The sequence below is a fragment of the Suillus discolor genome (genome assembly GCF_016758755.1).
Source record: "Suillus discolor strain FC423 chromosome Unknown F5147scaffold_5, whole genome shotgun sequence".
In the NCBI taxonomy this organism is placed as follows: Eukaryota; Fungi; Basidiomycota; class Agaricomycetes; order Boletales; family Suillaceae; genus Suillus; species Suillus discolor.
Window position 1 is genome coordinate 948,067 of NW_024541252.1, and position 13,339 is coordinate 961,405.

Sequence of the window (13,339 nt, forward strand, 5' to 3'; positions counted from 1 at the left end):
TGCGATAGCGATAGGCGAGCGTGATTTGAGTGGTGCATTGGTGTGCAATAGATGTTTAGAGTCATCCCTGACTAAAGGCGATGCGATTGATGCTGACGTGGGCAGCAAATAAGAATTGTCAGCGTGCAAAACAGGTGAAGAAAGAGATGATGATGGGGGCAAAGAGGTGCCTGCAGTGCGCTTCTGGTTGCGCTTTGCAGGCACGCGCTCGAGTTCGTGATCTAAAGCGATGCAGTCTGGTATAGCTTTGTGTGCTGGCGCAGTTGATGGTTCAGGCGAGCGTGAATCGCGCGAAGGCGTGGGAAAATCGTGCGCATGAGGCGCAAGGATAGGAACTGGTGGCCTTTTGTCAAGTACAACATCTGAGGATGCGCGATAGAAGAGTCCAGCTGTCACACTAGCGCTAGTGGACGTATCCTGCGTTGCGCGGCTCGTGTAGTATTGATCTTTGCGCTTGGTTACCATGGCTTGCACCGGTGCTTGCGCTGGCGCGGTCGCTGTGACTAAGTTCGCAAATGGTACTACTACAGGCGCGTTAACTGGCGCGCTTGGCGCGGGAAAAGCGCGCGCAGGTAATAGGAACTGTGCGGCTGCAAAGACGTCCATGAACGGATATGGGTCGTGTGGATAGTGGTCGGGGAACTTGATCATAAGGCGCAAGCGAATTTGCGGCTGAGCATCTCTAGGGATTCCTTCCATGAATAAGCGGTCGCGTTCGGCCTTTCCAATACGGTCTTCATCCATAAGTGGCTGCATAACCTTCCTGAATGCGCGCAAGTAATTGCTTAGTTCAGTGCAAGAGGGCATTGGTTTGTTAGCGTATTCTCGTGCGAATGGCGTGTAAGTCCACGAGTGCGTAGCGTCTCTTGCCATCCCATCCTGGATACATTACCTTCACCTCATCTAAGAAGGCGTCGTAATCGCTTACTGCCGCTTCAGGCATGCCTCCCCATAGTTCTCGATCATCGCGTTCAAGGTAGCGAATAATACCTTTGATGCAGTCGAGTCCTTGGAGTCCTGCTTCATCAGCGAGCTGCTCATATGCGTCAATGAACTCGGCGAGGTTGTCTGTAGTGCCGTCGAATTTGGGCGCGTTCGTTGTGCCACGGATGGGCATTCTATAAGGCATTGAAGCGCGAGAAAGGCGCGCGCGCGAGGCGCGAGAAAGCGCGACTAAAAATGGTTAGCTTGTGAAAATGCAAAGAGATTGACCTATATGTGCTAAATGGCGCTAGACGCGAAGATGCGCAGAACTAGATCTTGCTGACTGTTCCCCTCGCGGTGGGCTCCAGTTGAAGGTTCAACGATACAGCGAGGCACGAACAATGCTCCTGGTTGTATCTATAAATGTTGTAAGGTCGCGCGTTGCCTAGTCTGCTATACTTGAGACGACAAGTGCGTTCGACCCTAAAGGGGAAGCGAGTGCAGCAAGGATCTAGAGGTATGCGCTGAAAGCGCTACTGGTTGGCCAATGCGAAGCGCGAGAAAGCGCAGGTGCGCGCAAGGCGCGGGAATGCGCGCGTGTATGGCGCGAAGCGTGGGAAAGCGTGCGCGTGTATACAGATACGAGAGAGAGTAAGAGTGAGTTTGCTTAAGTGATGATATGATGTAAGACAAGAGAAGAGAGATGCGAGGTGTAAACAAATAGATTTCTACTATGTTCTGCTAGGTAAATAGTGGGTAGTAACCAGTAAGTCCTCTGTCGTTCTGGTGGGAGAGTAAGTTGGTTAGTAAGTATGTACTGCTGGCGCTTTAAGTATGGCGCCTAAGCGCTGTCATGCGGAGCCGAAGCGCTACCGAGTAAGGTATGTAAAGATATATGTAAGTAAGGGTCCATGATAAAAATAAAGATGGAACGATATGCAAATGTGAGAAATGGAAATATACGCACTAGGGAACTTGGTGGACAGTGGATGGATGCTTCTGGATGGCTGGCGCTATAGGGCGCTACAGCGCGGGAAAGCGCGCGCGCATATACATCGTGAAGCGCGGGAAAGGTACGCGCGCATGGCGCGCGTTGCGCGGGAAAGCTGCGCCTCATATAGAGATAGCTGCAGGTAGCACACAGAGTGATGCTACAAGTTCGTGCCATGTACTCCCCAGTGAAAACTGCCATATTGCACAATGAGAGGCATGAGTCTCTACACCGGCTTCATTCTTATGACCGTCTAGCAGTGTTTACGGACAACATGAACTCGGTCGCCATGTTTAACACCCTCGCTGCACTTCCTCCGTATAATTGGTTATTGTTGGTCGCTATGGACGCTATCCTGGCTTCGCATGTGGACCTACGTGTGTTTCACGTTGCGGGGATACACAACACTGTTGCTGATTGCCTTTCGCGCTGGAAGAATGATGAAGCTTATCAGGTATCTCCGGGCTTAATCATCTCACCTTTTCAACCCCCTCGGAATGCGCTGGGGGCATCGAAAAAATGATCACTCAGTCCACTAACGCCAGGCAGCCACTCCGGGAGGCCTGGTCTCTAGAGCGTTCTATCTCCCTCGGTTTTGCTCTTGATCCTGCGACTTCCCGAGCCTACTCGTCTCATCTCAACTCTTATTTGTCCTTCTGCGCAACTCATCGTTTTGCTGTGGAGCCCAACGCTGATACGTTACCATTCTACGTGGTCTACATGTGCCAACACATACAACCTCGGTCTGTTGAATGCTATTTGTCGGGAATTGTCAGTCAATTGGAACCTTATTTCCCTTCCATTCGTCAAATCCGTCAATCTCATCTCGTCAAACGCTCTTTGCAGGGATCCGCGCGTCGGTTTGGGCGTCCTGCAAATCGGAAACATCCTCTATTGCGGGATGACCTTGTTCGTGTGGCCTCTACCATGCCTCGTCCTTTGTCATATGACGACATCCTCTGGCTGTCTCAACTCTTATGTGGTTTCTTCGGCCTCATGCGTTTAGGGGAATTGGTGTGGCTGGACCAACTGGAACTTCGTGATTATGCGAAGTTGTCTCTGCGTCACTCAGTTCGTTTAAATGCTGATTATTTTTCGTTTCTTCTGCCTCGTGATAAAGCGGATGTTCATTTCGAAGGAAATGAAGTTCTCATTCAACGGTGTGAGGGCCCCGTTGACCCTCTACAAAATTTCGCGGCTTACCTGGCCATTCGGGATCTCAAATTCCCACTGCAACCTTTCCTTTGGTTGCGTAACAATGGTAAACCTCCCTCGCGGGTATGGTTTATGCGCCGTTTGCACGTATTTTTTGATGTGTCCATCGCAGGACATTCATTGCGTGCTGGTGGTGCGACTTCTCTGGCCGCTGCTGGTGTCTCACCCTCCAGCATTCAGCGGATTGGGCGCTGGCGTTCGGATACATGGGAACGCTATGTTCGGAAGAACCCTGTTTTGCTGCAAGCCCTGCTGTTTGGTGGGCATTCTATTCACGATGGACCGGGAAATTGATTTTTTGGTGTGTCTCTTTCATCGCTTCGCTCAATATTTATTTATTTATTTTTCCACAATCATTTATTTTTCTTTCCCTCCCATCCCTCCCTTATTTATAGTGTATAGCGGTCGAGACTTAATTTCTTTCTCTTGGTCTTTTCCTATCGTTATGTATTATTATTATCCTGCCAGTTGTCGGAGCATTCCATTTTTCTCGCAGGTTTTGGCTAGGCTCACTATTCATGTATTACTAGTTAAAATCTCCATAGGACTCCCTGTCGTCTGCAGGGAGTCGTGTTTGCACTGGTTATCTCCGCGCTTCCTCTGCCTTCTGCACAGGCCAATTAGATGTTGTGAAGTTGTGCATGTGTAAAGCATTTCGGCATTGCGGAGTTTTGATTACACAGTCTCTATGTAACGCTTTGGGCAGATTGTCACGTCTGGGGCTTATTTCTTTATCGCAGATGATCCTGACAAGCATGTGCCACGAATAAATTTGTTTTAGTATTCTCTAATCATGTATATAACCATCTCACAATATTCTAGAATTATATGTGGAGATCTGACCTTTAGAGTGAGCCTTCTATGCCTCTCACACTGATAAGTTGCCCATGGAACAAGATCTACTTCGATTTTCTTCAAAAAAAATATATGGCAGTGTGTATTATGTTTGGGCGAATCCAGATCTATCATGGATAAGGATTCTGTGCAGAATTGCGTGTGCTAGAGTCAATGCGCGGACTCTTGGGACACACGGACTCGTGGGACCATCTAGTAATCCAGAGTACTTGCTCTGAACGCTCTAGGCTAGGTCTGGAATGGTCTAGCCAGGTCCAGATCTGCTTTTGATTGAAATCTTGCAACAGGTAAAACGTTGAAACTCCCGATGTGTGAATTCAGGCGTGGCTATTTTGACTGTACAATTGTTCTCTTTCCGACAGATTATGGCGACGCTACCTCGACCCATCAAATCAACCTCAGACTCATCTATAGTTGAATCGGGCAACGATACACGTCCACGTTCTGACACTCCCTTTGACGCTGGAATAATCTCTTCCAGTGCATGGACAGAGCATTTGGAGTGCTACTCATTATCAGACGATGAACCTGAGCCGGCAGATGAACATCATGAACCGCAGCCTGTCGAAGAGCCCGTCAAAGCAGCTCGTGCGCTCTACAACTTTGAAGGAAAGGCTGAATTCAAGGAACTGGCCGTCGGGGCTGGAGATGAACTGAACATTTTGAAGGAAGAAGCTGGAGATGGCTGGAGTTTGGTGAGAGTGAGCTCCGGTGAAATAGGGCTGTTACCTCAGACATATTACACGGTGAGTACTGATCTTACTGATCGCTCGATGTTCGTACGCTTATCTAGCTTATGCTGTCCGTGAAGTGCACGACTAGTTTTCTTTCTGCACCGTTAGCCGCTCATGGGAGAAATGAGCCATCTACCAGCACGATCACTCCCAAAGCATCTTTGCAGCATCAGTCGAAGCCACTTTCTATCGTTCCTCAGGATACCGGTGAATGGACGAACCCTCTCCCAAGTTTCAGGCAAAGCCTTCTTAGAGGCAAGACTTTGAATCGGTTCTCCGGGTTCGTGACAAGCGGTGCAGAAGAGTGGGTTCTCGAGGGCTATGTCGATCCAGTCACTTCAAGTCCATCCTCTTCACATCAGCGGATTTCTACGGAAGACTCCATCAACGATGATAATAGACTCAGTAGACTTGGGCTGGGGGAAGCAGACAGGCACTATGTTGACGCTGGCCCTGCGTGGCAATCTAAAGTTCCAAAGTTTCGAGTCTTGGTTCACTCACCTTCAAAGCGCACATCGGGCCTTTCAGGAGCATATACCATGTATAGTGTCACTTCACTCTTTTCTTCGGCTACAGATGAATCATATGATCCATACATCCCACCAATCTCTCCTGCCCGCATCACAGTTCAACGACGGTTTTCTCACTTCATCGTGTTACACACTTCGCTGACTAGACGTCTTCCTGGTATTGCACTCCCACCACTTCCTGAGAAACAGTATGCTGGACGGTTCAGTGCTGATTTTGTCGAAGCTCGTAGAGGCGAACTCGAGAGATATATTGGATGTATTGTGAGGCACCCTGTTGCACGATATGCCGAAGTTGTCACGTCTTTTCTTGGTTGCGAAAATGATGCGGTGAGCGAAAATGATGGGTTCACTTTTGCTTTTTAACCCATGTCCAAGGATTGGAAACGGATTATGCCCCAATTACTTTCAATGCCTGCGGCTGGGCCTTCATTCTTCGCACATGTTTTTCATCCCGCATTCAACTTAGACTTGGACGATGCCACAGAAGTAATCGATCGCTTCAGTCGTCACACCCTTGCAGTGGGCAAGAGCACGCAGAGCTTGAGAAACGTCTTTGGTCACATTCGTGAAGCGAGACTAGGTGAGTACGGGCGTCAGTTGTACCAAATTATCATCACAAAGTGCTTTCCAGAGATGTCGAAAGCCGAACGATTGTTGTCGTACTCATTATTGTCCTTGGTCACGTCGATACCCTTGTCTTCTACTCCCCTGGGGATTAACGAAGATCCGGGGGACACCCCTCAACAGAGAAACGGCCTCTTGAATGAAGAAGGAGCTTGGTGTTGGCGTGAAGGCTGTCAAGGTGCTCACGTGAATTTCTGGAGTTCATGACTAACTGAGACATGACTCGAAGATTGTCTGAAGCTCACAAAAGCGATGCAGAAAACATCAGATGGTCTGCAGATTGTCGCGGACCTGTATGACGATCATGTCTGTGTCATGTTCCTTATGCAAGACTTGTACTAACCACAGACGAAGGCCCGGCGTACCCAGCTTGCAACTCACGACGCCTTCAAGAGCGTTGCCCATCCATACCAATTGTATGAGGTATCTTGGATTGTTCGATCACCGTCTTTGCCCTGAGTATGGTCGTTTCAGGGAATTGTTGAAACCCACCAATCTACTGTTTCACGATATAAAGATGCTCTCAAATTGGGCAAGGTCGGAACGTTCACAATTTTTGTGGAAGACACTGGCTTGATGCATATGTCCAGTCAAACGATGAGATGGCCGCACGCTGCGAAACTGTCTTGAACACTACGATGGCTGAGATGGACACATACCACGACCAGAAAGTGGAAAACTTCAGCACAATAACGAGGGAGCATCTTGATGGAGAGATACACTTTTACGAACAGGTCCTGCACAAGTTGAAGGCAGCCCGGCGCACCTTCGACGCTCCGCGTTTTGACGAGCTGAGCAGGTCACCTCGTCAACCTTCAAGATATGAGCGGGATTTAGAAGCCCCGAAGCTGAATCCTCCACCACTGCCACAGCCCTGTCCTCATGTCTATGACTCAGCGTCTATGAGGCCAGTGAATACGGTAATACACAAGGGGATCGGAGCACTACTAGGAAAGTCCCAGCCTGGTAGGAAAGGGAGTCTTTTGGGAAGAATTTGGGCCGAATAAAGGACCTGATGCGGTATAAAAGTTGTTACTGTCACTTCAGGGTGTTGCGTGGCTGACTTCGTTGCATCTAGAATGTTATCAGCAGGTTCCGACACAAAAATCGGGTCGACTTACTTGAAATTCTGTATCGACGTCTCTTTTTAATTCGTTTTAGCTACTGTCTCCAATCGATTTGTAGACGTTCCGTCTATACCACAAAATGTACGTCTTGGGTCGCGTCTTATTGTTCTTATTTAACTGATATTTGATCGTCCCTCAGGGGTTGTATTTAAAAGGTGCCTTGTCGTTTGGCTCGCGTCCTCGAAGAAGATCACTGCCCTCCTGGTGACGAGCTCCATGCCGTCCAAGACTATCTACATTACTATGATATTCTTTACTACCCTCAATGTCATCTTGTATGTTTAGCAGGGGCTCCAACAGAATCTCTTGGTTGATGCCTCATTAGTAGTTTGATAGGTATGCTTGAGGTCTTCTGACTTGCAAAACTCCAATTCTCTAATTCTCCAGTCCCCACTCAGCAGACCTTGCCATGCTCATTCGTGATAGAGGCATACATTGATCCAGGAGTCCGCGCGATTAATTCCTTTTCATTCTCCGTAGCCCAGATAGAGGACAACGCATCTGAGCACCAATGAGTCATCAGCCATCTGGGCTTCACGCTTCGCAGTAACTTCATTATCATCTGTGTGCTCAGATAGCGGAACTCCGCAAACGCGTAGAATTTGCAGTCTCGGCAATTTATACTGATTCTCGTTGTATTTTATTATCGGGCGTCAAGGACTGCCAGTTAAATCATTTCGACTGTGCAAGTGTAGCAACTTCGCTCCAGTCTGCCTAGACCTTTCAAATATACTTTGAAACGCTAATGTTGAATAAATATCTCGACGGATCCTCGACCCAGTTTCTCCTCCCTGCAGACCACTCGCTAAGCATTTCGCTACACAGTACTGCTAGTTGGTATAAGTACACGCTCCTGGAAGACAATCGAATTCATGTTAGTTTCTGCATCGGAGTTGGCCACGAGTGTGGCGTGGTATTCTCGAACGCTAAGGATGAGGCGTGGTCCCATCACAAACATCTGCATGGACTGTGAAATTTGAGAAGCATCAACAAGTATCTGAATTCCCATAGATTGTGTATTCTACAGAAATGATTAGCAGTGGTGACAAGCAAGAGTCAGCGACAGGTCGGCGCACCATGAGCCCTTGGCCTGCAGAGCTAATAGCAACCTCGAGGCAAGAGACCCAAACAAAGCTAGCGCGTGCGAAACTTGAGAAAAAGATGACAGCATGCACATTACACGCTCACCTTGCAAAATAAAGCACATGAGATCTTATCAGCACTCTGAAACAGTCCCCAGTTGTCGATCCTATCGGTCGACGGAGTCGTCGCATGTCACGGAAGTGTTTTACGGCAATCCAGGCTGAAAGACACAGTGCGAGGATCTCCCAGACAGCGTAGACCGTCCAAAACATTAAATACGCAAGTTGGTCGCCCCCTTCAAATTCGTTATCGCACATGTACGTGCCAGAGAGTATTAGCTTCTCTGGTGTTTGTCCAATGAGCTGTGTTCTTCAAGTCAACAAGTAAAGCTTACCCGCTACACTGTCCCTGGTCGCTATTGTTCCGATTACTGCGCAAGCAATGGTAACAGCCAAAAAGATAACAACAAGAAAAATGAGCATCCTTCTAGATCCCAGATACATGGCATATAAGCGAGCAATCATGATGACTTGCATTGTGTTTTAATCGAGTCAATATCACAGAGGTATTGCAGCTGGGTAACTTACCACCCAACATGGCATATATGACCCCATTTGTCCCATTCTGAGCACGATTCATAAGATTGCCTAAAACACTCAATTAGTGGACACCCTCGTGCTGGTATCAAAAGCTCCGACTTACACCTATTGAGATATTATGTTGAGCCAAGTTCGATGATCAGAATCTCACTCGCCACTACTAAATATGAGCGTAAAAATGAGACGATTGTGTAATACTCACTGCATCCGTTAGTGAGACCAATGGCAAACATCCTATGTGCCGCCAGCCTGAGTCAAAAGAATCGAACACGGCACATATGAGACATACCCAGAACATTGACACTAATTGTCAGAAATGAGCGATTAGCACGGTGATAAGTTGTTGGTCTGGACACACACACAGAATATGGTATTCCAATATAACGTATCTGAAACATATTGAAGTTAGTATAACCTGCCAACCACACTAATGATATAACATAAGGTACGAACAACCAAATACAGCACAGTCATGAGAGACCAGCGTTGCCTCTGTCGCGAATTTATTGTATTAGCCTATCCTGTTTTCTGATACGGGAATTTGTCACTCACCCATATCAGTTCAATCTATGACACCGTTCTCAGCGAGTTGACTGCTCCGACGATAACATCGACTTACCTCTTGTCCCAGTGTCAGTACTAGAAATATTATGAGAATATCAGCAGTTATCGAACACTATTCCGCTCACTCCAATCATATACTACCATGACGCCGGCAGCAACTGCGAAACTGCGAGTCAATGTTAGAACTAGACATCTTGGTGTGACGAACCTGTCCAATAGCTGACAATAATATTTGAATTGATTGTTGGCCACCAACTGGGATCATTGGAAATTACGGTCATATTTGAGAGATGGGGGTGAGCGAGTGGGAAATGTTGGTGGTGTATAAGTTACGATACTTCCGTGCTGAATATATAATCAATTTGCAAACCAGTACTATTGCGCAGGCCACCACTTGAGCTTAGCTTGATCACCAGCTGGAAAGTTCCATGATGGGCCGGCAACTTCAGTATTTCCAACGTGATTTTGTGGAGCACAGTCGGGCCGAGTCTGTTCGGCCTCGCTGGCTGAGTCGGACTCTAATAGACACAGCGAGAAAACCGCTAAACGATACAAAGATAACTGCATGAATGTGACACGTCGTACAATTTTCAAAACTCTCAGCAAATCGCACTGATTTTACAATCAGGATAATTGCGTATGATACTTTTAAATGCTAATATGTGATACCATAAAGCACTTAAGTACTTGGTACGGCATTGAAATGCATGTGCTCTTACTATATGTCAAGATCATCGAGACCATTTTCTATGTATTACTAGTACTACTGCTAAGTAGAAGGTGGACTTCATTACTTCAGCCTTTAGATCCGTTTTTCCAAACTTGATTCTGACTCTCAGAGATCCGAGCGCTGAGCGTTAAATGACCGGTTGCGAAGTACCGTGACTGCCATCATCAAGCAAGCCACATCGCGCGCCTCTATCCGACGTCCATCATACGTTGATGTTTGTATTTCTAATCGCAATAAACCAGCTGACAGACATTAGATATATAGACTCATCACGGCCTAGGTCCAAAAATGCCGACTGTTGCACCACTCCCAACATATCCTCCTGCAAGCGCCAGAAAGTCCTTATCAGCCTCCCAGCTCGCAACTTTCCATAGCAACTTATCAAGCGCCCTCTCTGAGATCCTTGCACTACCTCCCGCAAGACGAGACACCCCTGCCACCCGTAGTTTTTTATTCAGCTACGTTAATAACGTTGCCCATCAAACCTTGCAATCTCTCATCTGGGATGCTCCACCGTATACGGACAATCATGTACACGCACGCGTCCTGTTCCTTGCGGAGAAGCTAGCTATCGTACCCTCCTGCTTCGATGTCAAGGCACTCCTCGACATCGCCATCGCATACTTTCCTTACCCAACTCGCGTCCGTGCCCTTTTCGCTACAGCCCTCGCTAGCACACCAAACCTTGCTACTGTATTTACCTCAGATATGGTTCCTGTGCTCACCACTCTTCTCGAACCGTCCCGCTCTGCCGGTTTATACGGCCTTCGCAAAACCTCACGCTGCTTTCTCAGTCTGCTCTCTGGTTGTCCACCCGAACTCGTGCGTCCATTCGCGAGGGACCACGATTTCATGACAGGACTTGCACAAGCCTACGAAGAAGGACTCTCTGCACTAGCACGTTCGTACGGTGGAATGCGCACGGACGTCGGCACACGCGAGCTGGATGACTGGGAGCGCATTTGGCTTGAAACCAAGGTTGACCTCATAGACAGTTTCCAAATTATTATCACAACCATGCTCCAAGACCTCTCAGTCGCATCCGGTACAGAGTTGGCAGCAGAGTCAGAACGGACGTTCAGTATTGTATTTGCACTATTGAACCTCCCACCCCCGCCAGCAGTACAAACGGGTGGCACTGCTACTAGCACTGCTGCTCCTTTCCTCAACCGATCGTTGATAGCCGACTATCAACACTCGTATGACTTGTCTAGCACTCTTGCATCTGCTCTACGTCGTGCGGCACGTGAAGACGCCCGAGTTGACCTCCTCGAGTCCACCCTTCGCTCCTTCGACATCGAATCTTCCGCTGCTGGGACAAAAGATCCTGGGGCACTCAGGCTGATCATCAAATCGTCTGGCGTCCCGCCCGGCACCTCTGCTTCGGGGAAGGCCAAGTCTTCAAGCAAGGGCAAAACTAAAGCAGGCCGCCCTGAACCTGAGCCGCATGATCTCGACGTGGAGATCTTACAGGTCATGGATATTTTCCCAAATCAATCGCCCGAGTATATCCGGGGGCTCCTCACGCAGTCTGTGTTCAAGAATGCAGAGAAGGTCATCGAAGCACTATTGGAGGGCACCGCACCCGCAGAGCCCTCTGCTGCAGATGATGTCGGTGCGAACAAAAGTGCCCATACTGTGCCCAATGAGCCCATTGAGAGAAAGAACGTGTTTGACGATGAGGTAATAGATGTTACCAAGATACATGTGGGGAAGAAAAAGTATGGAGCGATATTCCTTTGTATATCCTGTCACTCACTGCTCTGCTCTATAGCCAAGATGAGGCATCAACGCTCAGGGACAGAGCAGCCGTCGAGCAAATGAAAGCTGACATTCTTCGACGTGCAGAGGCCATGTATAACGAAGAGGAAGATGAAGACAGCGGCAAGGCTGCCGAAGTCGATCATGATCTCGACTTTGGAAACGAGGTGAAGGTTATTGGTGATGGAGAGGCTAGCAGCGAGGGCGAAAACGATGGCGACGAGGATGGGGTACCGCCTTCGAAAGTTACTCCGGAGACTGTTTTGGAGCTTGCGTATATCCGTGATCCGGAGCTGTTTGCTAGAGATGCTAATACACGGAGGTCGAAAGCACGTAGTGAGCTCAAAACACAGACCGGCGAGTCTTCACTTGTTCTCATTAGTAGCTGCATTGCTGAGTTAACATATAGGTTGGTCCGATGAGCAAATCGAGGGATGGAGGATTATGCTGGAACGCAATGTATGCTATCATTACCTGCGTTGACTGGTCGGTACTGATACTCTCATCACCCTGCATCCAGCCAAAGAAAGACAAGATCTTAGAGAAACACGAATTTTCTGGGAATAGGATAGTAGATTTGTCAACGACCGGAAACGCAGGTGGTTCTGGGTCATCGTCCCGTGGTGAAGATCACGGAAGAAGCAGGGGTGCGCGCGGAGCAGGGAGAGGAAGGGGGCGCGGCCGAGGGTCTGGAGATGGTGGTGATGCGAGAGAGCGAGCATCGAAAGACAAGAACAAAGCTAGCAGAGGGAACCACAATCGGAAAAGGGGACATGACAAGAAGATGGCCAAAGCCGGTCCATCTTAATGCATAGGGGCGATGGATGGAGTATACTTTTCCCAATTTATGTGATGCAATGCGGTAAAATACAACGAGAAGTTTGTATGTGCTGGTAGATAATCAATGTGTAGGCACACTAGGCTATGTGTCTTTGTATCGAGGGAAAAGTTTATCGAACCTCGATTCAAACGTAAGCTCAATCACGTCGTTGACCAGTTGCATATCTATATTAGTGGAATGAGAACGAACATGGCCATACGATTTATTGAAAACATACCTAGCTCGCCTTCTGAATCCAACGGGAGTGTCGCCATGGCTTTTATTGTGGATGCATCCACCACGTTTCCAATAACTTCGACATAGGTGGCAGTCATATCCACATTCTACCACCGACAATGAGTGTTATGAAAAGTCAGGAGTGCACGAGCTCTGACCTTCCTTTGAATTTCTACCTGACCACCATCACTCGCTTCGACGATGGCAATGTCATCTGAAAGCTGGAACAAGATAAGGGGGTCAGACGCGTACGTGAAAGACGTGAATGAACATTAGCTGACTCGGAGTACTTTGCAAGGGAGGCGGACTGTCCTGCCCTTGTTTCCGGAAAGACGGGCAGAGTTGACGCGCATTGAGATATGTTCGTTCATGGCGAGCTCGAGATTGGAATTTGGTGTAGTGCTGCTCCGGGTCGAAAGCGACGCGTCTGTGGCTGTGCAGTGAATAATGGTAGTAAATACAGGTAAACATACGCTTGGGAAATCAAAACAGTTCAAGTTCGTGCACATTAAACGTTAAACAGTCGTTCAATGTATAATCATTCT

At 48.1% G+C, this 13,339-nt stretch overlaps 4 protein-coding genes across 4 annotated transcripts; 2 read left to right on the plus strand and 2 right to left on the minus strand.

Annotated features, from left to right (window-relative positions):
• Positions 1-4,350: 4,350 nt before the first annotated feature.
• F5147DRAFT_567212 (uncharacterized protein) lies at positions 4,351-6,880 on the plus strand (the record flags this gene model as incomplete). The annotated part of the gene is made up of 8 exons (XM_041430838.1): positions 4,351-4,731; positions 4,797-5,576; positions 5,625-5,829; positions 5,881-6,051; positions 6,103-6,179; positions 6,228-6,296; positions 6,348-6,431; positions 6,464-6,880. The coding sequence occupies 8 exons, from the start codon at positions 4,351-4,353 to the stop codon at positions 6,878-6,880; spliced, it is 2,184 nt and encodes a 727-aa protein (XP_041298176.1).
• An 831-nt stretch (positions 6,881-7,711) lies between these two features.
• F5147DRAFT_833557 (uncharacterized protein) lies at positions 7,712-9,807 on the minus strand. Its single transcript, XM_041443872.1, has 14 exons — positions 9,641-9,807; positions 9,455-9,591; positions 9,372-9,404; positions 9,302-9,321; positions 9,235-9,249; positions 9,136-9,174; positions 9,043-9,071; positions 8,972-8,985; positions 8,881-8,916; positions 8,671-8,730; positions 8,478-8,612; positions 8,189-8,426; positions 8,077-8,134; positions 7,712-8,021 (listed from the first exon to the last, which is right to left on the minus strand). The coding sequence occupies exons 2-14, from the start codon at positions 9,525-9,527 to the stop codon at positions 7,818-7,820; spliced, it is 954 nt and encodes a 317-aa protein (XP_041298177.1). The 5' UTR covers positions 9,528-9,591; positions 9,641-9,807; the 3' UTR covers positions 7,712-7,817.
• Positions 9,808-9,848: 41 nt separating this feature from the next.
• F5147DRAFT_307008 (uncharacterized protein) lies at positions 9,849-12,817 on the plus strand. Its single transcript, XM_041429136.1, has 6 exons — positions 9,849-10,190; positions 10,241-11,697; positions 11,751-12,094; positions 12,147-12,196; positions 12,258-12,740; positions 12,796-12,817. The coding sequence occupies exons 2-5, from the start codon at positions 10,265-10,267 to the stop codon at positions 12,543-12,545; spliced, it is 2,115 nt and encodes a 704-aa protein (XP_041298178.1). The 5' UTR covers positions 9,849-10,190; positions 10,241-10,264; the 3' UTR covers positions 12,546-12,740; positions 12,796-12,817.
• F5147DRAFT_672121 (replication factor A protein 3) lies at positions 12,174-13,296 on the minus strand. The gene is made up of 4 exons (XM_041435649.1): positions 13,076-13,296; positions 12,953-13,015; positions 12,796-12,901; positions 12,174-12,742 (listed from the first exon to the last, which is right to left on the minus strand). Exons 1-4 carry the CDS (start codon positions 13,163-13,165, stop codon positions 12,660-12,662), a joined length of 342 nt encoding a protein of 113 aa, XP_041298179.1. The 5' UTR covers positions 13,166-13,296; the 3' UTR covers positions 12,174-12,659.
• Between the last annotated feature and the right edge of the window lie 43 nt (positions 13,297-13,339).

Excerpts from the sequence above, each read along its gene's own strand:
- F5147DRAFT_833557 (XM_041443872.1), bottom strand. The coding sequence starts at position 9,527 with ATGACCGTAATTTCCAATGATCCCAGTTGGTGGCCAACAATCAATTCA. Across the intron at positions 8,731-8,880 it reads CTCACTAACGGATGCAGTGA|GCAATCTTATGAATCGTGCT; the intron begins GTATTACACAAT and ends TGAGTGTTTTAG. Across the intron at positions 8,427-8,477 it reads GACCAGGGACAGTGTAGCGG|AGAAGCTAATACTCTCTGGC; the intron begins GTAAGCTTTACT and ends GACAAACACCAG.
- F5147DRAFT_307008 (XM_041429136.1), top strand. The coding sequence starts at position 10,265 with ATGCCGACTGTTGCACCACTCCCAACATATCCTCCTGCAAGCGCCAGA. Across the intron at positions 11,698-11,750 it reads ATACATGTGGGGAAGAAAAA|CCAAGATGAGGCATCAACGC; the intron begins GTATGGAGCGAT and ends TCTGCTCTATAG. Across the intron at positions 12,095-12,146 it reads TGAGCTCAAAACACAGACCG|GTTGGTCCGATGAGCAAATC; the intron begins GCGAGTCTTCAC and ends GTTAACATATAG.
- F5147DRAFT_672121 (XM_041435649.1), bottom strand. The coding sequence starts at position 13,165 with ATGAACGAACATATCTCAATGCGCGTCAACTCTGCCCGTCTTTCCGGA. Across the intron at positions 13,016-13,075 it reads TCCCTTGCAAAGTACTCCGA|CTTTCAGATGACATTGCCAT; the intron begins GTCAGCTAATGT and ends ATCTTGTTCCAG. Across the intron at positions 12,743-12,795 it reads GGATTCAGAAGGCGAGCTAG|ATATGCAACTGGTCAACGAC; the intron begins GTATGTTTTCAA and ends CCACTAATATAG.